At 56.0% G+C, this 21798-nt stretch overlaps 3 protein-coding genes across 3 annotated transcripts; 2 read left to right on the top strand and 1 right to left on the bottom strand.

Annotated features, from left to right (window-relative positions):
• Positions 1 to 38: 38 nt before the first annotated feature.
• SPA17 (sperm autoantigenic protein 17) lies at positions 39 to 1884 on the top strand. Its single transcript, XM_064731920.1, has 3 exons — positions 39 to 574; positions 1039 to 1109; positions 1216 to 1884. Exons 1-3 carry the CDS (start codon positions 421 to 423, stop codon positions 1246 to 1248), a joined length of 258 nt encoding a protein of 85 aa, XP_064587990.1. The 5' UTR covers positions 39 to 420; the 3' UTR covers positions 1249 to 1884.
• A 2570-nt stretch (positions 1885 to 4454) lies between these two features.
• Positions 4455 to 10679, top strand: NRGN (neurogranin). The gene is made up of 3 exons (XM_064731921.1): positions 4455 to 4648; positions 6909 to 7115; positions 10480 to 10679. The coding sequence occupies exons 1-2, from the start codon at positions 4634 to 4636 to the stop codon at positions 7113 to 7115; spliced, it is 222 nt and encodes a 73-aa protein (XP_064587991.1). The 5' UTR covers positions 4455 to 4633; the 3' UTR covers positions 10480 to 10679.
• A 1038-nt stretch (positions 10680 to 11717) lies between these two features.
• LOC135457385 (endothelial cell-selective adhesion molecule-like) lies at positions 11718 to 20349 on the bottom strand. Its single transcript, XM_064731917.1, has 7 exons — positions 20292 to 20349; positions 14955 to 15109; positions 13528 to 13741; positions 13296 to 13451; positions 13025 to 13147; positions 12789 to 12927; positions 11718 to 12403 (listed from the first exon to the last, which is right to left on the bottom strand). Exons 1-7 carry the CDS (start codon positions 20335 to 20337, stop codon positions 12052 to 12054), a joined length of 1185 nt encoding a protein of 394 aa, XP_064587987.1. The 5' UTR covers positions 20338 to 20349; the 3' UTR covers positions 11718 to 12051.
• Between the last annotated feature and the right edge of the window lie 1449 nt (positions 20350 to 21798).

Below are 21798 nucleotides of genomic sequence, written 5' to 3'. Positions count from 1 at the left end.
CCGCCCATGGGGGAGCGGTTGCCAAGCGACGGCGTCCGCAGCACGGCCTGAGGTGCAGGCGCTGCCCCGTCCGGCTCTGACGGGAGAGGCCGAGAGGAAAGGCCGGGAGCGCGGGGCCGAGGGTTGCGGAGCTGCGGGGGGAGCCGGGGCACACCCGGGGAGAGGAGCCGGGGCACACGGGGGAACGGGAGCCGCGGGCCCCCCGCCCCCGCTCACCCCGCACAGGCCGCGCGTGCGCAGAGAGAGGCGGCGGCGCGCGTGCGCGGCGGGCAGGGATCGTGTCTCCCCCTAGCGGCGGTTCTGGCCCCCTCAGACGTTGGGCTGCGGGTTCGAGTCCCGGCGCTGCCCGGTGGCTCCGGGCGCTGTGGGCTGTGGTGAATCCCGGGCTGTGCCGCTGCAGAGGGTCCAGGAGAAGCGACCATGTCCATCGCCGCCGCCAACACCAGCATGAGGGTGCCCGCCGGCTTCCGGAACCTGCTGGAGGGGCTGGCGCGGGAAGTGCTGCGGGAGCAGCCCACCGACGTGGTGGCCTTTGCAGCGCAGTACTTCCAAAAGCTGCTGGAGAGCAGAGAGGGTGAGTGGCCTTGCCCAGCAGCCACCCCCACACTGCCATCCCCTGCCCCACACTGCATTGCCTGCCCAGCCTGCCCCATCTGCCCATCACCAGGGCATCAGGCCTGCCCCACATGTCCCTTGCCCAGGGTGTCAGGCCTGCCCCCCATGCCCACCATCTACAGCATCAGGGCTCTCCTGTGTGCCCATCACCAGGACATCAAACCTGCCCTTGTGCCCATTGCGCATGGCCTTGTGCCTTTCCCAAATGTCCACCACCGCTGGCCATCAGGCCTCTCCTGTGTGCCCAAACCTGCCCTTGTGCCCATTGCCCACAGCCTTGTCCCTGTCCCAAATGTCCACCACCGATGGCCATCAGGCCTTCCCTTTGTGCCATCGCCCAGGATGTTGTGCCTGTCCCATGTGCCCATCACCCGTGGTACCAGGTGCCCACTGCATGTGGCATCAAGCCCTCTCCTTCCCCAGCTGGTGGCACTGACCCGGTGGCGTGGGGAGCCATGCTGGAGGACGACCGTCTCACCTGGCCTCCTTCCGAGGTAGGCTGCCCTCCATTCAGGTGCCAGGAGCCACACTTGGTCCCTGCTCCCCCGCTGTCCCTGCCCCCCTTGTGCCACAGCATCTAAATTTTCTTCTTTCCTCCAGGACCTGAAAGAGGCCAAGGACACGGAGGGGTAGCAGGCAGCACCAGCAGGGGCAGGCAGCAGGCACAGCTCTGGATCACTGTGATTGCACCCCAAAATGAGTGGAGAGGAGCCAAAGGGGAGCATGTCCCCATAACCCTCATGAACTGGGACGCCTCTCTGGAGATGCAACTGCAACACTTGCCCCAATTCCCCCATTTCCCACTGTCCAACCCCAAAACTAAAAAAAGCCCCTTGGTCCTCCCCTGGCTCCTGCCCTTTTCCCGTGGGTGGGTGCTGCACTCCCATCCTGCCCCTGCGGTGCTGTTTTAATGAGGAATTTTATTAACGAGGTCCCCGCTGTTATTAATGTCGATCACCTGAGATTTCTCCCCGAAAAATCCTGGGTTTGGGGCTGAGCTGAGTACGGGATGATATTTTTAGCCTCTATATTTAGGCCCCTGCATCCCTGGGGGATGGAAGAAACTTCATAACATCCCAGCGTGAAGGAATGATGTGACATTGCTCCTCCATAAGCTGAGATACCTCCATGGAATTCTGGGGGGCACACAAGAGCCCCCCAGTCCTATTTCTACTTGTGAAATTCAGATTTTCCAATACAGCGTGGTTTCAAAATCCCCCCCCCCCCAAAAAGTGGGGTTTGCGTCGAAGCCGGCTGCTCTATTTTGGGAGAGGACTGAACCCCCCCATCCATGCTCACCCCGTTTTTACCCCCTCTTTCCTGTTTTCCATCGCCATATGTGGCGCTCGCCCACGGCACGGGGCATGACAGCGGCTCCCCCGGGAAAAACAGGAAGGAGGGATGGGGAAAAAAAGCTGGCGGGGACCCCGTGCCGGGGCTGATGCCAACCAGCTACGCCTTGACCCCCCCTCCAGCACCGCCCCGCCGGCTGCCGGCTCCTGCTTCGCCCAGGGCAGCATTCCAGCATCCAGTTCCCTTTGCTTTTAAGGATTTTTTTCCCTGTTTTTAAAGGATTTTTTAACACCTCGGTGCCACCATCTCGAACCACGACGGCGGGATGTTCTCAGCAGGTCTCGCCGGCTGCACTTGTCGTTCTGCCCTTCCAAAATCTGAGTTGTTGCTTTGGAATTCAAATGTTGGAGGTGCTGGAGCACCTGAAAAAGCATCCTCCAGATGAAGGGGTCCAGGGAGGAAAAATGCAGAGCCTGGAACAGGCTCAAACCCGCCATTAATGATTAGAAATGTTCTGGCATTTCGCGTCCCTCCTCCGCAGCCGCAGCCTGCGGGAGACGGCGGCGCTCGGCGGCTCTGCCAGGACCCGGCTGCCACGGAGGGAGCAGATTCTGGGGGCTAATTGGGGGACTAATCCTCATTCTGGGGCTAACTTCTCAGATCCATGACCCCAAATGATTGACTCAGGTCAATCAGCCCGAAAACCCTTCCCACTTAACATCTTCTCTCATTGGAGCAGGCAGTGATGGATCTGGAGGGTCTAAAATCCAGGGAAGGATCTCTTCCCATCAAAAATCCCAGCAGAGCTGCCAAGGCTTCTCCTGGAAGCTGCAGCAGGGTTTTCTGGAGCAGAGCTATTCCCACCCCCCACCCACCGTGGTGTGCTGGTGGAAAGAAGTGATGGTGGAAAAGCTCTCCAGTGGGAGAGCACAGTGGCTGACAGGGGAATTTGAGGGATGCTTGGGAGCATTTCCCAAGGGGAATTTGGGTGCCTGGCATGTGCTGGGGACGGGGCTGACCCCCATCAACCTCCAAGTGTGGGTGAAGCTGCTGAGGGAGGTGGCAATGATGGGATGTGCCTGGGATGGGGTGGAGTGGGATCACGAGCACGGTGTCCCGGGAGCTGGGGTGTCAGGGGACAAGAGGTGACATCATCTGCACCCAGCAGGAGTGGCCCTGGAGAAAGAGATGGGATGGAGATGGGAACAAGGATGGTGATATGGCAGGGGACAGGGCCAGGCTGAGGGTGATGATGGGGATGGGGACAGGGATGAGGGACAGGGGTGATGGGGTTGAAGGTTGAAGCTGGGAATGGGAGCAGGGATTGGCTTTATGAAGAGCATGGGGACGAGAAGTGGGCTGGGGATCATGACGGGGATGGTGATAGAGATGGGGACAGGGATGATGGTAGGGATGGAGGAGGTGGTGGAGGCGATGGGGATGAGGTCAGGGATGGGCACAGGGCTGGTGGCAGCAGAGGGGACGGTGCCCATTCCAGTGCCAGGAACAGTGATGCCGCTGGGACAGGGATGCTAACGGAGATGATGATGAAGATGATGGTGGTGGCAAGGAGGAAGGTCAGTGCCACCAGGCCCCAGGCAGGATGACCCCAGCGAGCAAACCTGCCCAGGGAGAGGCAGTGGGGCCGGGCTGTGCGGGTGGGCCGGGGTGCTGTGCCCGCCTTGGGGGGGCCAGGCTGTGTTTTGGGGGCTGGCTGGAGCAGCCTCGGCGCGGAGCCCACGGGCGACTTGTGCAGTTGCTTAGCAACTCCCAAACCCGGATTAGAGGCGAGCGAGGCAGGGATGGGGGGGTGTGGGCTGCAGCCCCCCGCATTGCCCCGGGGGTCCCTGCTGTTCCCCGGGGTGCCCCAGCTCACCGTGCCAGCCCCAGCACCTCGGCGTGGTCTGGGGTGGCAGCAGGGTCTGCAGGGAGCACCGAGGGTGGGAAAGTGGCTGGGACTGCAGGTCTGGTTGGAGAACACCCCAAATGTGTGGGGGCCAGATGCTACTGTGAGTGGGGAAGGGACCCCCAGACCCCCAAAGTGGAGCCCACTCCTCTGCTTGGACGTGCAGCTGGGCACATCAGCCCCAGGGTTCTGTGGGTGCTCGGTGGGACTGTGTGCCCCCATGCCCACCCTTCCTCACCATCTTCATCCTTGCCATCCTCATCCTCACCCCTCTTCAGGACCTAGTCCTAAGTAGGTCAAGAAGGTTTTTCCCCCCCATGCAAACCAACCCGGGAGGCAAAACTTGCCTCCAGCATCACTGTGGGTCATGTACCCCCCAAAAATGAACCCATCACCCCCATTTGCTATAGCTTTGTCCCCCAAAAAACCCTCCATGCCAAAGGCAGGGCTCATCACATCTTGGCTCGCATCCTCTGCATGTGATGTTGTGTTCCACGAAACTCCAAAGCGAGCTGCCGGCTCCTTTAAGTGTTAGGAGGGAGTTGGAGGCTGCAAAATAAAATTGGAGGAGGGAAAATAAAAAAAAAAAAAATAAAAAAAAAAAAAAAGGAGAAAGGGAGGAAAAAAAAAATAAGGCACCCCTCCTTCCCCCCCAAAAGCCTGGCAGGGGTGTCGGGCTGATAGGCTCGCCCGGAGGAAAGCGCATTACGTAGGCAAGCGGCTCCGCTCAACTTGCCACCTGCGCCGGGAGAGCTGCCGGGGAAGCGAGATCCTGCCGGAGCCCCTCGCCCGCCGCTGGCCGCCCACCCGCCCTCCGCCATGGACTGCTGCAATGTAGGTGCCCGTGCTTCCTTCCCCGGCCCCGCTCCGCTCCTGCCTTCCATCCCTGACCACAGCCCTGACCCCCCGCGCTGGGGGCTTTGGGGGCTTTGGAGGGTTTGGGGGGGTTTGGGGTGCGGGGGGTGCTGCGCCCACCGAGAGCTCACCCAACTCTGCGACCCCCCCAGCGCTGCTGCTCCTTCCCCACTCCTGCTCAGCCCACTTCGGGCTCCATCCCACGGCCAGCAGCCTGACCCCACAGCCCACGGAGGAAAATCCCCCCCAGACCTCGAATCCGGCTTTTATTGAGCTTTTTCTTCCCCCCACCCCACAATTGCTCTACAGGTGGGATCGGGGGTTGCCTATGGATAAAGGGCTCAATTGGGGTGCACCCCTCTCTCCTCAACCGAGGTGAGCTCCCCTCCTCCTGCTAAACCGGCTTGGGGAGACAACCACATCCTTTCTCCCTGACCCCCTGACTTTTCGTGCCCCTTTCCCCCTTTTCCTCCCCCTTTCCCCTTTTTCTTACCCCTTTTCCCCTTTTTTCCTCCCTTTCCCCACTTTTTTCCCCATTTTCCTCCTCCTGCTAAGACAGCAGCACAGAGAAAAGCCCCCATCTCTCCTCCTGAGCACCCCCAGAGAGGCAAAGCCCACCCTGGATATAGGATTTTTCCTGCCTGGATGTAGGATTTCTCCTCTATGTATAGGACTTTTCCCCCTCCTATGTAGGATTTCTCCTTCTGAATATAGGATTTCTCCCCTAGATACAAGTTTTCATCAGCTGCATAGAGGTTTTCACCCCCATGGATATGGTGTTTTTCCACTGGATATAGGATTTCTGCAGCGAATATAGGAAGTGGCCCCCTGTTTATGGGTTTGTGGGTTTTCTTCCCTCAATATAGGATGTCTCCCCTGGATATAGGATTTTTTTTCTCCTGAATATATATTTTTCCTAGCTATATACAGGATTTGTCACCTTGGATATAGGTTTCGGCCACCTGTATATAGGATTTTTTCCCTGAATATAGGATTTCTCCTCTGAATTTAGGATTTCTCCTCTGAATTTAGGATTTCTCCCCTGAATATAAGATTTCTCCCCTGGATATAGGAAATGCCCCCACATATATAGATTTCCTCCACCTGTATATGGTATTTCTCCCCTGGATATAGGATTTCCTCTCTTCTAATATAGGATTTCTCTCTTGGATATAGGATTTCTCGCCTGGATATAGGATATGCCCCTCCATGTACAGGTTTTCTGCCCTGACTATAGGATTTCCTTCTCCAGATATAGTATTTCTCCCCTGGATATAGGTTTCTCCCACCTGTATATAGGATTTCTCCCCTAGATATAGGTTATTCTCCCCCACCTCTGCATATATAGGATATCTCTCCTGAATATAGGATTTCTTTCCTAGATATAGGATTTCCTAGCCCTGGCTATAACATTTCCATCCTGGACATATCATTTCCACCTTGGACATATCATTTCCACCTTGGAACTATCCTCACCTTTCACAATGGTAAAACAACCTGAGCAACTTGGTGGAGCCATGGCACACTCCAATGGGATGAACTTCCTCCCTCCTGAATCTACAGCTTCCAAATAAGCCCCCCAAAACTCCTTTAAGTGCTTGTGGGGCAACACAAAGGCGTCACCCCCACAGCTGCTGGCACTGGATCATCCAATGCCAGCTCATTTCCACCTCATTTCATTTTCCCATGGTTTTCTTTTTTTCCCCATTGAACTTGGTGCTGAGTCCAACTGCTCTGGTGGGCTGAGGCAGGAGGGGAATGGGTTTCAGTGATTTGTCCTTGGTGGGGCTTTTCCTCCCTTCTGGCTTTTCCAAATTTCCTGGTGTTCTCAACCAAAGCCCTGAGGAGGGATGCAGGAGGATGCAACAGGCTATGAGGAAAGGGGAGACTGAGGCATGACCAGCTCATTTTGTGCAGGATGGCTCCCAGCCCCCTGCCAAAAATACCCCCCAGAACCCATCCTCTGCTCCGTGGATTTTCCTCTCCCTGCATCATCACCCTGGCTGGACTCTGGCTTCCTGCAGCCGTGTGCTCCAGGGTGGCCATTTCCCCAAGACACCCACAAACTACCCCGATTTTTAACAAAACCCCTCATTTTCAGCAAAGGAACCCAATTTTTTAATGAGTAAACCTAATTTTTAGAGCAGGGGCTCATTTAAGACCTTCTTGAGCAGATTATTTGGGGAGAGGGCTGAGCTGTTTGAGGTCCCAGCTGTAACCCTGCCATTGCCACCATCAGGAGGGAGCCTGCACAAAGCTGGACGAGGACATCCTGGACATCCCTTTGGACGATCCCGATGCCAACGCGGCAGCTGCCAAGATCCAGGCTAGTTTCCGTGGCCATATGACCCGCAAGAAGATCAAAGGGGGCGAGATCGATCGGAAAACCAAGGACGCCGAGTGCGCCAACAGCACCCGCGGCGGCGACCTCCGCAACGGCGACTAGGTACCCCCCAAATCCCGCTCTTCCCCCCAAAACTGGGTCATTTCTGCCAGGATGCTGCTCTGAGTGTCCTTTGCTCTGTTGATTTGGGATGGAGCATCCTTCCCCAAGCTGATTTGAGATGGAGCATCCTTCCCTGTGCAGATTTGGGATGGAGCATTCTTCCCTGTGCAGATTTGGGATGGAGCAACCTTTCCTGTGCAGATTTGGGATGGAGCATCCTTCCCTGCACAGATTTGGGATGGAGCATTCTGCTCTGTGCAGATATGGGATGGAGCAACCATTCCTGTGCAGATTTGGGATGGAGCATCCTTCCCTGTAGAGATTTGGGATGGAGCATCCTTCCCTGTGCAGATTTGGGATGGAGCATCCTTCCCTGTGCAGATTTGGGATGGAGCATCCTTCCCTGTGCAGATTTGGGATGGAGCATCCTTCCCTGTAGAGATTTGGGATGGAGCATTCTGCTCTGCACAGATATGGGATGGAGCATCCTTCACTGTGCATATTTGGGATGGAGCATCCTTCTCTGCAGAGATTTGGGATGGAGCATCCTTCCCTGTGCAGATTTGGGATGGAGCAACCTTCTGTGCAGATTTGGGATGGAGCATCCTTCCCTGTGCAGATTTGGGATGGAGCAACCTTCCCCACACTGGTTCAAGGTGGAGAAGGGGTTTTTCCTCCCAGGAGATGGAAACACACAGGCAGGCAGCCCCTGCCTTGCCCTAAATTTGGGTGCGCGCCGTAGTAGTTGGGAAGGATGGGAAGTAGGATGGGAAGGCGCAGCCCTAGATTTGGATTGAATCTCTCCCTTAGCAACACCACCCCGAGCGCCTCGCCTCAGCACATGCTATTTTTAAAAGCCTGTGTCACAGTCTCCTGGCAGGAAAAGGTAAATTTAAAAAGCGCCCACGGTGCCGAGGCCGCGTGGCATTGGAGCCCCGGTGGTGGCTGCGCCGTGCCCGGTGCCCGGTGGCCCCTGCGGCGTGCTGCCGGTCGCCGGGGAGCGCGGGTGGGGGAGATGCGGGGCGCTCGGGGTAGCGCGGGAGGACGCGCCTGGCTGGCCACTGGAGTGATGGCGGGATGGCTGGGGTGCAGCTGGGAAGGAACTGGGGTGCAGCTGGGATGAGACTGGGATGCAGCTGGGATGAGACTGGGGAGCAGCTGGGATGAGACTGGAGAGCAGCTGGGATGGAACTGGGGTGCAGCTGGGATGAGACTGGGATGCAGCTGGGATGGAGCTGGGATGGAACTGGGATGCAGGTGGGATGAGACTGGGATGGAGCTGGGATGACGATTGGGATGAACTGGGATGAGAGTGAGATGGGATGGCATGGATGGGGAGCAGCTGGGATGGAACTGGGATGGAGCTGGGATGGAGCTGGGGTGCAGCTGGGATGAGACTGGGGTGCAGCTGGGAAGGAACTGGGGTGCAGCTGGGCTGGAACTGGGGTGCAGCTGGGATGAGACTGGGGTGCAGCTGGGATGAGACTGGGGTGCAGCTGGGATGGAGCTGGGGTGCAGCTGGGATGAGACTGGGGTGCAGCTGGGATGGAGCTGGGATGGAGCTGGGGTGCAGTGAGGATGGAGTAGGAGTGCAATGGGGGTTCAGTGCAGATACAGTGGGGATGGACTGAAGATGCAGCGGGAATGCAGTGAGGAGGATGCAGTGAGGATGCAGTGGAGATTCAACAAGGCTGCAGTGGGAAGGAACTGGGGATGCAGTGGGGATGGAAGTGGAGCTCAGCTGGGACACAGTGGGGATGAACTGAGGGTACAGGGGGAACAGAACTGAGATGTGGTGTGGGAGCAATGGGGATGCAGTGAGAATGCACTGGAGAGTCAGTGAAAATGCAGTGAGCATGCACGGAGGATGGAGAGGGAATTCAGTGGGGCTGGGATGAGAATGAACTGAGGATGCAGTGGGGATTTTGTGAAAAACCAGTGGGGACAATGTGGAAACACAGTGAGGCTGCAGTGGGGCTGCAAAGAGAATGCAGTGAGGATGTGAGGGGATGAACTGGAGATGCAGTGGGGATTCAATGGGACTGCAGTGAGGGTTGAGCAGGGTTGAGCAGGGTTGCACTGGGGCTGCAGTGAGGGTGTCAGAGGGCTGCAGTGAGGAGGCAGCTGCCAAGTGTAGTTGCTGTGCAGCTTCTTAGGGCCCAGAGGTTCCTTTGGGATGCCTTGTTCGGGGGGCTGAGCAGGTTGGCAGCAGGGCAGCCAGGTGCCCTCCTCCTGCCATGGTGCTCTGCCTAGGGGGGTGCATGCACGCAGGGGTCCCCCCCAGGTTCCTGGGCTGGGTGAGGGCAGAGTGTGGGCAGCAGTGGAGGCAGGACAAGGGTGCAGGCAGGGTGTGGGCGGGCTGCAAGTAGAGCATGGGCAGGGTGTGGGCAGGGGGAGGGCACGGAGAGGGTGCAGGCTGCAGGAGCAGCACGAGCAGGGTGCAGGGTGTGGGCAGGGTGCAGTCAGGGCACGGGGTACAGGCAGGGTGAAGGCTGCAGGGTGCAGACAGGGCACGGGGAGCAGGCAGGCACAGGGTACAGAGAGCACTGAAGGGCACAGGGTACAAACAAGGCTCAGGGTGCAGGGCACAGGCAGGGTACAAGGTGAAGGGTGCAGGCAGGGTGCAGGGCACAGGGTACAGGCAAGGCTCAGGGTTCAGTGTACAGGCAGGGCAGGGTGCAGGGAGGGCACAGGGTGCAGAGAGCATTAAAGGTGCAGGCAAGGCACAGGGTGCAGGGTACAGGCAGGGTGCAGGGCCTGGAACAAGGACAGGTGCAGGGTACAGGCAGGGTGCAGGCACAGGGTATAACAAGCTAAGGGTGCAGGGACGCAGGGTGCAGGAGGGGATAACAAGCACAGGTGCAGGGTACAGCAGGGTGCAGGGCACAGGTATAAACAAGGCTCAGTGCAGGTAAGGGTAGGTGCAGGTGCAGAGGCACGGGGAGCAGAGAGCACTAAAGGTGCCGACAGGGCATGAGGTACAGACAAGACTCAGGGGTACAGACAGGGTGCAGGGCACAGAGTACAAACAAGGCTCAGGGTGCAGAGAAGGCACAGGGTACAGAGAGCACTAAAGGTGCAGGCAGGGCACAGGTGCAGGTGCAGGCAGGGTGGAGGGTGAAGGGTGCAGGCAGGCACAGGTGCAGCGAGCACTAAAGGTCAGGCAGGGCACAGGGTACAGACAAGGCTCAGGGTTCATGGTACAGGGTGAAGGGTACAGACAAGGCTCAGGGTACAGGGTACAGGCAGGCACAGGGTGCAGGGCACAGGGTACAGGCAGGGCACAGGGTACAGACAAGGCTCAGGGTACACGGTACAGGCAGGCCATGCCCAGGCTGACCTCTCGCTCTCTCCTTGCTTGCAGGGGCCACCAGCTGCTGACCGGACACCCCTCGCCACCGACCCCCTCCCAGCGCTGCCCGCCGAGGCCCAGGAGCCCCCGCTTCACCCCCTGCCCCCCGCATGCATCCCCCGGGGTCCCCCCACAGCCAGGCCCCGCCCCTGTCCCTGGCTGTCCCCCCCCACCCCAGACACCCCCCGCCCCAATAAACGCCCCTGCCAGAGCCCCGGCCTGTCCTCGGTGCCTTCTGATGCCACCGGCAGAGCGGTGAGGTCACAGCGGGCAGGGGGGAGGGCTGGGGGGCTGGGGGTGCCAGCGGGGACCTCCCATGTGTGTGTACAACACGCTGCAGGCACGTGTGACATCTCTGCCAGGCGTGGGACATGACATCAGGGTGTGCTGTGACATCACTGTGGGTGGGAGATGACCTGTGAGGTGCTGGCATGAGATGGGTGGTGATGTCACTACTGGACAAGTGACAGCTGCTGTGACACCATGCAGGTGTGTGTGATGTCACTGCTGGGTGTGTGACATCTTACAGGTGTGTGTGTGACATCACTGCTGGGTGTGTGACACCATGCAGGTGTGTGTGATGTCACTGCTGGGTGTGTGACATCTTACAGGTGTGTGTGATGTCACTGCTGGGTGTGTGACAGCTTACAGGTGTGTGACAGCTTACTGGATGTGTGGCACCATGCAGGTGTGTGTGATGTCACTGTTGGACGTGTGGCACCATGCAGGTGTGTGTGACATCACTGCTGGATGTGTGACACACATCACAGGTACACCATGGCATCTGTGATGGCTGGAGTGACATCATTCCACTGTGTGTGATGTCACCACCAGGCGTGACTGGGGGTGTGACATCATACAGGCACGTGTCACATTGCTGCTGGGTGATGGTAGGTGTGACATCATGCAGGCACAGGTGACATCCCTGATGGACATGTGACATGTGTGTATGGCATGATCCAGGCACCAGTGAGGCGCTGTGATGTCACACACTCATTGTGGCATTGTACCTCCCGACACAGGGAGTGACATCATGGTCACAGGTGTGACATCACGGTCATGGGTGTGACAACACGTCCATCGTGATGTCACCTCACCCTGAGGAGCTTGGCTGGTGCCCTGTGACATCACCCTGCCTATGACATCACCCAGAAGGTCGTGGGACATCCCTCCCCGCCTCGAAATCCGCACAAACTCACCCAAAGCGCCGGTGCTGGGCAGCGCAGCAGCTTTTAATCAGAAAACCCCTAAAAAAAGTGTGTGTGCGTGTCCCCATCACCTCCCTCCCCCCACCTCTACTTTCTTTTGTGAAAAAATCCCGCATTTCACCTGATATATAGATATAGAAAAAAAAAACATAAAAGGGGACCCCCCTGAGGCAGGGCTGGGGCTGGTTTGGGGGTGATATTTATGGGGTCCCTCCAAACGCAGAGAGCCCCTGCACCCATTAAACACACCCACGATGAGTCCAGCTGCTCGAGGCATCTGTTAAAAAGAAAAGGAAACCCCAAAAAGGGAGCAAAACCACCCCAGGAATCGGGGAGTGGGATGGGCTGGCTGTGGGCACCCCATTTTGGGGGGTGCTCACACCAAGGAGCCCGCTCGGCTCTGCGCTGGCACCATGACTGGCACGGCTCCGGCCCGTGCCAGGCTGGAGGGGGGCAGCGCGCCCGCGGCAGCAGCGGGGGGCTCCGGGCGGCGCCGGGGGGTCCCGTTGGCGGCGGGGGGGGACAGGCTGGGGGGCCGCGCCCCTGCCCGGGGCGGGGGGCCCCGGTAGCTGCCGGTGCTGGTGAGGATGGAGGCGGTGTCCGACGGGGCTCTGGCTCCGTAGCCTTGCCGCGTGCCCGCGATGGAGGACAGCGTGCTGGTTTTGGACAGGGTGTCTGAGGCCGGCCTCCTCGGCCACGATGGGGTTTTGGGGGCCACGGCGTCCTCCCTGCCAAGAGGGGAGAGCGTCACAGAGATCAGCCCTGGGAACCCTTCCATCCCTCCATCCCTCCCTCCACAGCGTACTCTCCCTGAGCAGTGAGGGTGTGCAAACATCCTGGAACCCAAACAGGGGGACAAAAGGGAAAGGGGAAAACAGGTGGAAAATCCCCCTGTTAATTCTGAAACCTCATAACAACTGGCCAGAGGTGGAAACTTTCTTCCTGATTGTTGCCTCTGGAGAATATTGATGACTGGCTGGAGAAGAAGAACTCTTCCCCACTATTAACTTTGAGCCTGAGAAATGATGGGCCAGAGGTGGAAACACTCTCCTCGTCTGTTAACCCTGAAACCTCTTGATGATTTGAGCCCCCTCCACAAGAAGAGTGCCTCACTTGATCTCATTGGCTCCCTCCTCCTGGCTGTCACGTTTTTTCCTCCTGTAGCCAACAAACTTCTGGGCAAAGAAGATGATGGTGGCAAGGGCACCCAGGGAGCCCAGCACGGCGCCGGCGATGACTGCTTTGGTGCTCGCTGCCAGAGAGAGACAGAGATTCCCTCATTGCCTTATTCCCACAGGGACCTCATGGGGACTGTGTCCCCCTCCCCGACCCCGTGGACACGTACTCACTTGATTGTACCTCCAGGACAATGCTGCAGTTCTCAGAACCTGCTTGGTTTTCAGCCCTGCAGACGTAGACCCCCGACATTTCCAGGGAGAGGTTGGTCAGCTTGAGGGTGCCCTTGGCCCGGTCTGCAGGTGAGAAATTTGGGTGCTGCCTCACCCAAAGCCACTCCTACACCCTCCACCTCCTCGTGCAGGGAGTGCTCAAGGAGATGAAATCTGAATCTTCTCAGGATATTCCAGCCCCCTCCCCAGCCCCACTCTGGTGCCACCTTACCCTGGGCAGGGGGAAAGAAGACCTGCAGGGTGGGCGGCTCGCGCTGCCACTGGTACATGGGCGAGGGCTTCCCCTTCCTGGAGGAGCAGCTCAAGGTGACGTTGGCCCCCACGACGGCGTTGCCGTGCAGCTGGCACGTGGGGGTGGCCGGTGGCACTGTGGGCACAGGTGTTAGTCCTGAGGGACACCACGGGGAGCGCCAAGGGAGCCGGGGGCACTGGGGGAGCCTTACCCAGCACGGTGAGGTTGATGAGGCCGACGTTCTTGTGCTTCCTGATGACGTCGTCCACCACGTTGACCGTGCACATGTACTGACCCGAGTCCTGCTCGCGGGTGGCGTTGATGAGCAGCGAGATGTTGCGGGTCTCGATGGGGTGCAGGAACCCCACGCGGGACTTCAGATCTGTCTCCTCCACCTTCACCACCCCACTCATGACTGACAGGATCTGCATTGGGGAAATACCACATGCTTTTGCTTCCAGATTGTGCTGCTGGAGAGAAAAGCCCCTCAAAATCCCATAAGCCCCCTCCAGCCTTACCTCCACTGTAGGCAGCTCCCCACCACAGGCACAAATACCCCTGGCATGGGCACTGTGAGCAACTGTCCCATCATGAGCATCTCCCCATCAGGAGCACCCCAAGTGGTGCCCCCATTGTGGACATTTCCCATTGTAGGCACCATGGGCATTTTCCAAGGACATCTCCCCACCAGGGGTATCTCCCACCTTCCTATTGCAGGCACCTTGGGCATGACCCCAGTGTGGGCATCTCCCCTCATGGGCACAATGAGCACCTCCCCACCATAGGCACCTCCTGATCATGAGGACCACAGTCATCTCCCCAGTGTAAGCATTTCCCACCATGGACACCACAAACACCTGCCTGTACAGGCATCTCCCCATCCTGGATGTCTCCCCATCTTGTGTCTCTCCCCGCTGTGGGCACCACAAGCACCTCCCTACTGCAGGCACTGTGGGCATGACCTCATTGTGGGCATCTGCACATCACCATGAGCACCCCCATCAAGGGTGCCCTCCATGGTGGGCACCATGAGATCCCCCCATGGTGGACACCACCCCATCACGGGCACTACAAGTGGGTATGGGGATGGCACCATGGGTATGTCCCCATGGTGGGCACCATGAGCATGTCCCCCATAGTGGTCACCTCTCCATGGTGGGCGCCATGAACTTCACCCCATTATGGGCCAACTCTCCACCATGGGCACCACAAGCATGGCCCCACTGTGGGAATCCCACACATCTCCCCATGGGCACGTCCCTACCATGAGCATCTCCCCTTTGTGGGCATCTCCCCATCATGGGCACCACGTCCTTACCATGGACACTTATCCACTGTGGGGGGGCCACCATGATGTCCCCCCCCTCATGGGCATTTACCCATTTGTGGGCATTTCCCTGCATGGGCACCATGAGCATCATCCCATCATGAGCATCAATGGTGGGCACCATGAGCTTCCTTCCATCATGGCCACCTCATTATCATGGGCATCCTTCCACCACGGGCACTGTGCCCACTGCCCCATGGTGGGCACCATAATCTTCCCCCCATCATGGGCACCACCAGCAGCCCCTCCATGGTCACTGACCAGCTTGGTCCCCTCCATCTCCGGTCCTGCAGGCCCTGCCCTCTCCTCACCTGGAAGGGAGCAGGTTTCTTGTTCAGCATCCAGGTGATGTAGGGCTCTTGCTGGGAGAGGCTGCTGTACCAGACAGGCAGCACTGCCTGCTGCCCCTCCACAGAGAGCACCAGGCTCGTCCCCACGTGCACCTCCAGCACGGCCAAGGAGACACCTGCCCATGGGAGAGGGAAGAAATGGGGAAATGACTCAACCCCAGGTGCTACTTCTCCACAAAACCTCACTGTGAGAAAAACCCCCATTCCCAAGACAAAAACAACAATCCCAGGTTATCACCAGGAAGCTGAGCCAAGAGAACATTCTGCCTCCTTCCCTGCCACAGGAAGGGCTTTCCGCCTGCTCCGGAGGACGCGGGACATTGCTGCTCCCTCCCACCCCAGCTTCCGCCCCACGCTCAGCTCGGCAATTCCTAAGGCACAAGTCACCCTCCCCAGGATACAGCCCCCTCCAGCAGGCAGACACCCCCTTAGCTCAGTACTGGGCTACTCCCAGCCTCCCGTGATGCTGCACCAGATCCCATGGGATTTATTTGTAGGGCTCCCCCATGTGCGCCTCACAAGCCTTTCCCAGCATCCCATTTTTGCTGCCAGCACTAAACTGGGATAATCCATGAGTGGCTTCCTCTCATTTGACCCCAAATATCCCACCCCAATCCCTGTCACTGTGTCTCCTGCATCCCAGCATCCCCCAAGCCCCACTGGAGGGGTTGATGGGGTAAGGGTGGTACCACAGACCGGAGAGGGATGCTCAGCTCCTGAGGGAAGATCATTCCCCAGCTTTGCCCCTAAGGCTCGGCCAGAAAATTAATCAGCCCAGGCCAGGCTGAGTTTGTGCTGGGGCTGGTTTGTTTTTCCCAGGGGAACATCAGCAGGCCCTGCATGCCAGCAGCTCCATCCCTGCATCCATCCAGCATCGATCGTGACCCCGGCTGGCCCTGCCCTGCCAGCGCCCCAGGGATGCCTCACATCGGGATGCAGGGGGAAAAATGATGCTGCCCCCTCATCCCAAACCCTCAGTTTGGGGGGAAAAGGAAGGATTTCGGGAGCTTTCAATAACCTCACACTTTTCCCTAAGAGCTCAGAGGTTTTAATTGGATTTTTCCAGGGTGGGAAGAGGGAAACAAGGAGCTGGGGGGTATTTTTAGCCTCCTCCCGCATCCGTTCATCCCCCTCCTGGCAAGGCATGGGTGCCATTTCCGGACGGAGCCTTCCAGCTCCAGGCAGGAAACTCTGCTCCGGCTGATAAGTCTTCTCAGGAATTAAAAAAAAAAATAATTACATTTCCTTTCTCTGGTGAAAAACTGGGAGAAATAAGGCCCAGTCTGGTGAGGATGCGTAAAAATAGCTCACCCAGGCTAAGAACATAAACCTTTAAATCCTGGAGGGTTTGGGGGGGGGGGAGATGCTGGAGGCGCCTGCAGGTCCCAAATCATTGATAATATTATTTATTAATTATAGAAAGCTGTGGTATCAGATCCAATAGAGAGTATGGAAAAATAATGGTAATTATAGTGTATTTATATGTAATTATGCAGATAATTGTATGAAATTTAGAGAAAGTGGAAAGAAATATGGGATGGCGACTCATTAAATTGGAATTTCCAGAACAAAATAGATCATTGAGAACATATAATTTATAACAGTTATAAATATAGGTATATTTTTGTAAGAATAGGGATAATAGCGGGGATGTGAAAGTGATAATAGTGCTCAGAATAATGAGAGTAATGATCAAAGTGAGAATAATAATTATAAAAGTGGGAATAACTATGATAAAAGTTATATTAATAATGATAATAATAATAGCGATTATAATAATTGTAACAATGATTCCAATACAATAACAACTACAGTCATAATAATGATAATATGAATAGAAATAGAAATAGAAATAGAAATAGAAATAGATATAATAACAATAGTAATAATAGTAATAGTAATAATAATAATAATAATAATAATAATAATAATAATGTTCATTAATTATGCAGATGGCACAGCCCCTAAACCTCCCTGCATTCCCAACAACTGGGAAAATCAAGGTCTTTTCAGCCCAGATCTCCATCATTATAAAAGTGTGTTAAACTGGGATAATCTAGAAGCAAATAGATTATATTCAATTATTGTATTGTGATTTCTATTAGATATATTAGAGATAACAGGTAATAGACCTGGTTGAAGAATTATAATTGTAATTTAATAAAAACTATTGTAACAGTTATAATAGTTACAAAAACAGTTATAACAGTGATTATAATGATATTAGTAATAAAAGAGTGATAAGTATAATGATTATAATGATAATAATAAAATAATTATTAATACTATAGTTCATTGATTATGCAGATGGCATTGATAAATGACTCCATAGCTTCTACACCCCTGTGCATCCCCAACAGCTGGGAAAATCCAGGTGTTTCACTCCACATCCTCCAGCAGCATGGCTTTTTGGGCACCAAAAAGATGCTGGGGATTCCTGGGGAAATCCAGGCTCCAGAGAGGGAAAAATGTTCTGGCACCAGCCAGAGGATTCCCATCGCACCCCAAGGCATTAACACAGCCCTGTGTGCCTCAGAGCTGCTCCCTGCTGCAAACCCGGGGGTGTTAACCCTGAAAGCTAATGAGGAGCACGTTAATTATGTTAATTGTGCTCTGGGGCTGCACCTTTGCTCTGCCATCCTTAAAACTCCTGTGGCAACAGGAGATCCCGGCTCCACCATCATCTCCCCTCCAGTGTATGGGGGAGAGGGAGGTGGATCAGATCTGAAGGGTGCCCTCTCCCCCAAATCCCCTTTTTCTTGCAGAATTCACCCAAATTCGCCGTCTCAGACGGGTGTGACCCCAAGAAAGGCTGGTGGGGCTGCGTTTGGAGCTGCAGGCACGGGACGAACCCCCTGGCACAGCTCTGCCTTTGGCCACCTCGACGCTGCAAATCCTCTAATGCTTTAACCAGATCGAAAAAATTAAGCTGCTCGTGGTGCTCATACTCATCCAGGGGGGCCTGGGGCCCTCAGCCCCTCCTGCTGCTCTTTGGGCTCAAAACCTGGGTTTTGATCCAGCTGCCCTGAGCTAAACACCTGCCCGGGTGTTTTCCCCCCGCCCCAGCCCATCTGCTGGGATTTTTTTTTGCATATGGAAAAGCAGAATAGATTTAAATTTACCTTAAATATAGCCACATTTTTCCCCCTATTAAATAAATATCTTACAATTTAGCATTCTAAAATACTTTAAATTTTCCCGTGACAAAAAATTTAAAAACAGCTTTCAATTTCCCTTTGAATTCATTCCCTATGGAAAAAAAATCACCTTTAAATCCCTGCAATCTTAACATTAATCCCTGCTGATATCAATCACCCTATCCTCATCTAAAATTTTATCCTTTCACCCCCAAATAAAAGCTGTTTCCTGGCTCTGGCACACCCTGAACCCCCAAAAAAGCAAATTCCCCCTGCAGCCCCCTCCCCAAGTCTCTAAACCATGAACTGCAGGGGAATTAAATCCCGGAGGTGGTTGGGGTTTGATGACCCCAGTTGATAGGATTAAGGCGCTGGAGTCATGTGAAACCCAGACCCAAATTAAATCCCAAAAGACCAAGCTTGGGATTTAAAATACACAGCGGGAATCTGGCCGGAAAAGGGACCCTTGAAAAAGCTTGGAAAAAGGTCAAGGAGCATCTCAGCACTGCAAGGCAGCCTTCCCTTTTTTAAAAATTATTTTTGGGGATTTTTTTTTTCTTTTTCTTCCCTTAACTTTGACTATTTATAAACGGGCAGATAGGAGATGCCGGGCTGTGCAGCGTCCCTTGGGAAAATCCACAGCGCCATTTCTCACGACCCCGGGGGCAGGGGGGGGCCAGAAAGTGCCCTATCCTCCAGAGAGACCAAATTTGGGGAAAAAAAATTAAATAATGCAATAATCATATGTGACTTTGCTATAGATGGAAACGTGCTTCACCCCTGGTGTGGGAGGGAGAGGCGGAGATGGGATGGGATGGGATGGGGACGAGATTGGGAATAGGATTGAGGAAGGGACTGGGGATGGGATTGGATAGGGACTGGGAAGAAAACAAGGATGACAAACATCCCTCATTTTGCTTTTCCCCATCACGATCTCATGAGGATCCCACGGGACGAGGAAGGATTGCTTGAAAGCAAAACTAAAGGAAAAACACACATTTGGGGTTCAAAAGGGTCTTTTTGCTGCATTTTTGAGCTATCAGTGCCCATGATGTCACATCCCAGGGCTCAAGTGTGATTTTTTTGGTGGGAATCCATCACGATTTCATGCAGAAAACGCCATCGGGATGCGGCAAAGGAGCGCCCTGGTGGGATTTAAGGGCTGAGAGACCCCCATGCCTCATACAAGCAAGCTTTAATTAACTTTTATCAAGGAAGAAAACCTTCAAGGAGGAACAAATGGCGGCTCCAGGACCCCCACCCAGTGTTCTGTGGAAGGAAATGCTGCTGCCATTGTTTTTGGGGCCATTTCCTTTCTCCAAAGGCCTCTCCTTCGCTGGGAACGCCAAAGGATGTTTTCTTTTGGAGAAACCGTGGCAAGTTCCAAAAAGACTCAAATAGGGTGGGAAATTAGGGGTGGAAGAAGGGAAAAACCCACGGACAGAGAAGCGTTGAGATCCCTCACCTCAAAACCAGCTGGGATGGCTGTGCAGCACCAGTAAACAAGGGAAAACAAGTGGATTTTTCCTGCCCAGTGCCACGCAGGGAGGTGAACTGTGGACTCTCACTTTGGAGTCCGTGGCGTGTCCCCATATGGGGGTACATCGGGTTTGGGGGTGTTGGAAGCGATTGTTTGGCAGCTCCAAGGTACAAATGGCTTTTCCCAGAAAGACTCAGATTTTCTCCACTCCGGGCACTCCTAAAAGGGGAGGGGGGTGGATCTCTCCCCTCTTTCCCCCCAACCTGCCTGCTGGGGTAGGGGACTGGGGGCACAGAGGCAGGTGGGTGCTGTGACCCCCGCCCCTGGTACCCCATGGTCCATGGATTTAGGGTGGTCCTTCCCGGCGCCACCCTAAGGCTTCCCTGCGGTGTCGGGATCCCGGGTGCCTCCGACTGCTCCCACACCGTGCCCGGTGCCCCCTCGGTATCTCCGGGTCCTGCCCGATGCTTTCCCAAAAACTCCCGCTCGTCCTGCCCGCTCCATCCCGCTTTTCCCGCGTCCCGCCGGTCCCAGCGCGTCCTGCCCCGTGCCCACCGCGCTACCCCGATCCCCCCGCCAGCACCGCCGGACCTCGCCCGCTGCATCCCCACAGCTCTGCCGCGTCCTGCCCGGCATCCCCCGGTCCCGCTCGGTGCCCCCCGCGCCCCGGGGCTCGCTCACCCAGCAGCGCCGCCAGCGCCAGCGCCGCCCGCCGCAGCGCGCCCATGGCCGGAGCCGCCGCCGCAGCAGGTGCCGGGGGGGGGCGCCGGGGGCGGGACCGCGCAGGTGGGGGCGGGCCCGAGCCCACCACACCCCGTGGGGGTGTCCCGGCCCCGCACGGACCCTCCCCCGGGGGTCCGGCCCTCCCCCGCCCCACAGCGCGCGGTTATTCATTAGTTGTGTGGGTTATTAGTAGTTATAGCACGGTTAAGGGGGGTGCGGCGCGGCACCGCGATGTCAAATGTCACCCCCACATGGGGAGCGCGGGGACCCCAAACCCGCCCCATTCTCATCCCTCCCACGCCGGCAGGGTGGAACATCCCGTTCTGCATCCCTCACACTCATCCAACACCCCCCGGCCTTCAGATAAACGCATCGATCCTGAAAAATAAACAATATTCAAAAAAGGGCAATTTTGAGTACCTGGTTCTCGGAGCCTCGGGTGGATCCTGCCCGGCTCAGCCAGGGTTATCCCGGTCCTCGATCCGAGCAGGGTCAGACCTCGAAGCCCCAGCAGAGATTAGACACTGGCGGAGGAGGAGGAGGCGGCGGGGGCAGAATTAATCCCTCCTCGCCCTCGCCGTAAATCCAGCCTGGCCTCCAGCACTGCAGGATCCCGGCAGCAAGGAGGCTTTGGGGATCGACCTGCCTTGATCCCACCGGGACCCCACCTCTCCCTGACAGCATCCTCAGCCTCTGCTGCACCCCACGCTCCCAGCTCAGCAGCTTTGGGGCAACTCACCTCGTTCTCCCTCTGTCTGAAGGCTGAGAGTGGGGAGAGTGCATTGGTGACCCACTGGTGACCTGCTCCCCTTCCTCACTCCACATCTCAGGGCTCAAAGGTGATGCCAACTTCCAGATGGGCACTGACCCTCACTTCTTTCAAGGCTTCTGGGAACCTCTGCAGGGAAAGCAACGGCTCTGGCGGTGCTCACCCCTCATTAAAAACAATTTAGCAATTCCTCCAACAATGACCCCAGGAGCAAAGCCCTGATGGGAAAATCCACAGAGAAGAGCTGGGCACCTCCCCAAGCTGCCCCAGAGAAGGAGAAGGATGTGTGGAAAGCTCTGTACGTGTTTGTTTGATTTTATTAGGACCGACACATTCATCGTATGTCACAACGTCACCGATGGATGAGCTCCAGGAAATAAAACCCAGCGGCCCCGGCGCGGGGCTGGAGCAGGAACACGCTGAAAAGGCATAAATGCGTCCTCCCCCACCCCCCTCCCTCTCCCTCCCCCTCCCCACCTTCCCCTTCTCACAGCTTTGATTGTATCCATAAGCAATGGGTCGACAACAAAACAAATAAAAATAATCATTGTTTTTTCCCAGCTGCCAAGTTGTTCTCACAGAGAGTTATGGAACTCGATTGAAAGGAAAAAAAAAAAAAAAAAAGAAAAGGAAAAAAGGAAACCGAAAGGAGAAGAAGACAAAAAAAGGGTAAAAAGTGAAAATAGAAATAATAAA

Source organism: Zonotrichia leucophrys, chromosome 24 (genome assembly GCF_028769735.1).
Source record: "Zonotrichia leucophrys gambelii isolate GWCS_2022_RI chromosome 24, RI_Zleu_2.0, whole genome shotgun sequence".
NCBI classification, from domain to species: domain Eukaryota; kingdom Metazoa; phylum Chordata; class Aves; order Passeriformes; family Passerellidae; genus Zonotrichia; species Zonotrichia leucophrys.
Note: the sequence above shows the minus strand (reverse complement) of the source record. Positions and strands in the feature narration are given on the sequence as shown.

Bases quoted from the DNA above. Each gene is read 5' to 3' on its own strand.
- SPA17 (XM_064731920.1), top strand. From the start codon at position 421: ATGTCCATCGCCGCCGCCAACACCAGCATGAGGGTGCCCGCCGGCTTC. The intron at 575-1,038 runs GTGAGTGGCCTT...CTCCTTCCCCAG, and splicing joins GCTGCTGGAGAGCAGAGAGG to CTGGTGGCACTGACCCGGTG. The intron at 1,110-1,215 runs GTAGGCTGCCCT...TCTTTCCTCCAG, and splicing joins TCACCTGGCCTCCTTCCGAG to GACCTGAAAGAGGCCAAGGA.
- LOC135457385 (XM_064731917.1), bottom strand. From the start codon at position 20,337: ATGGGCGCGCTGCGGCGGGCGGCGCTGGCGCTGGCGGCGCTGCTGG. The intron at 13,148-13,295 runs GTAAGGTGGCAC...TCTCACCTGCAG, and splicing joins CTTCTTTCCCCCTGCCCAGG to ACCGGGCCAAGGGCACCCTC. The intron at 12,928-13,024 runs GTGAGTACGTGT...TCTCTCTGGCAG, and splicing joins TGTCCTGGAGGTACAATCAA to CGAGCACCAAAGCAGTCATC.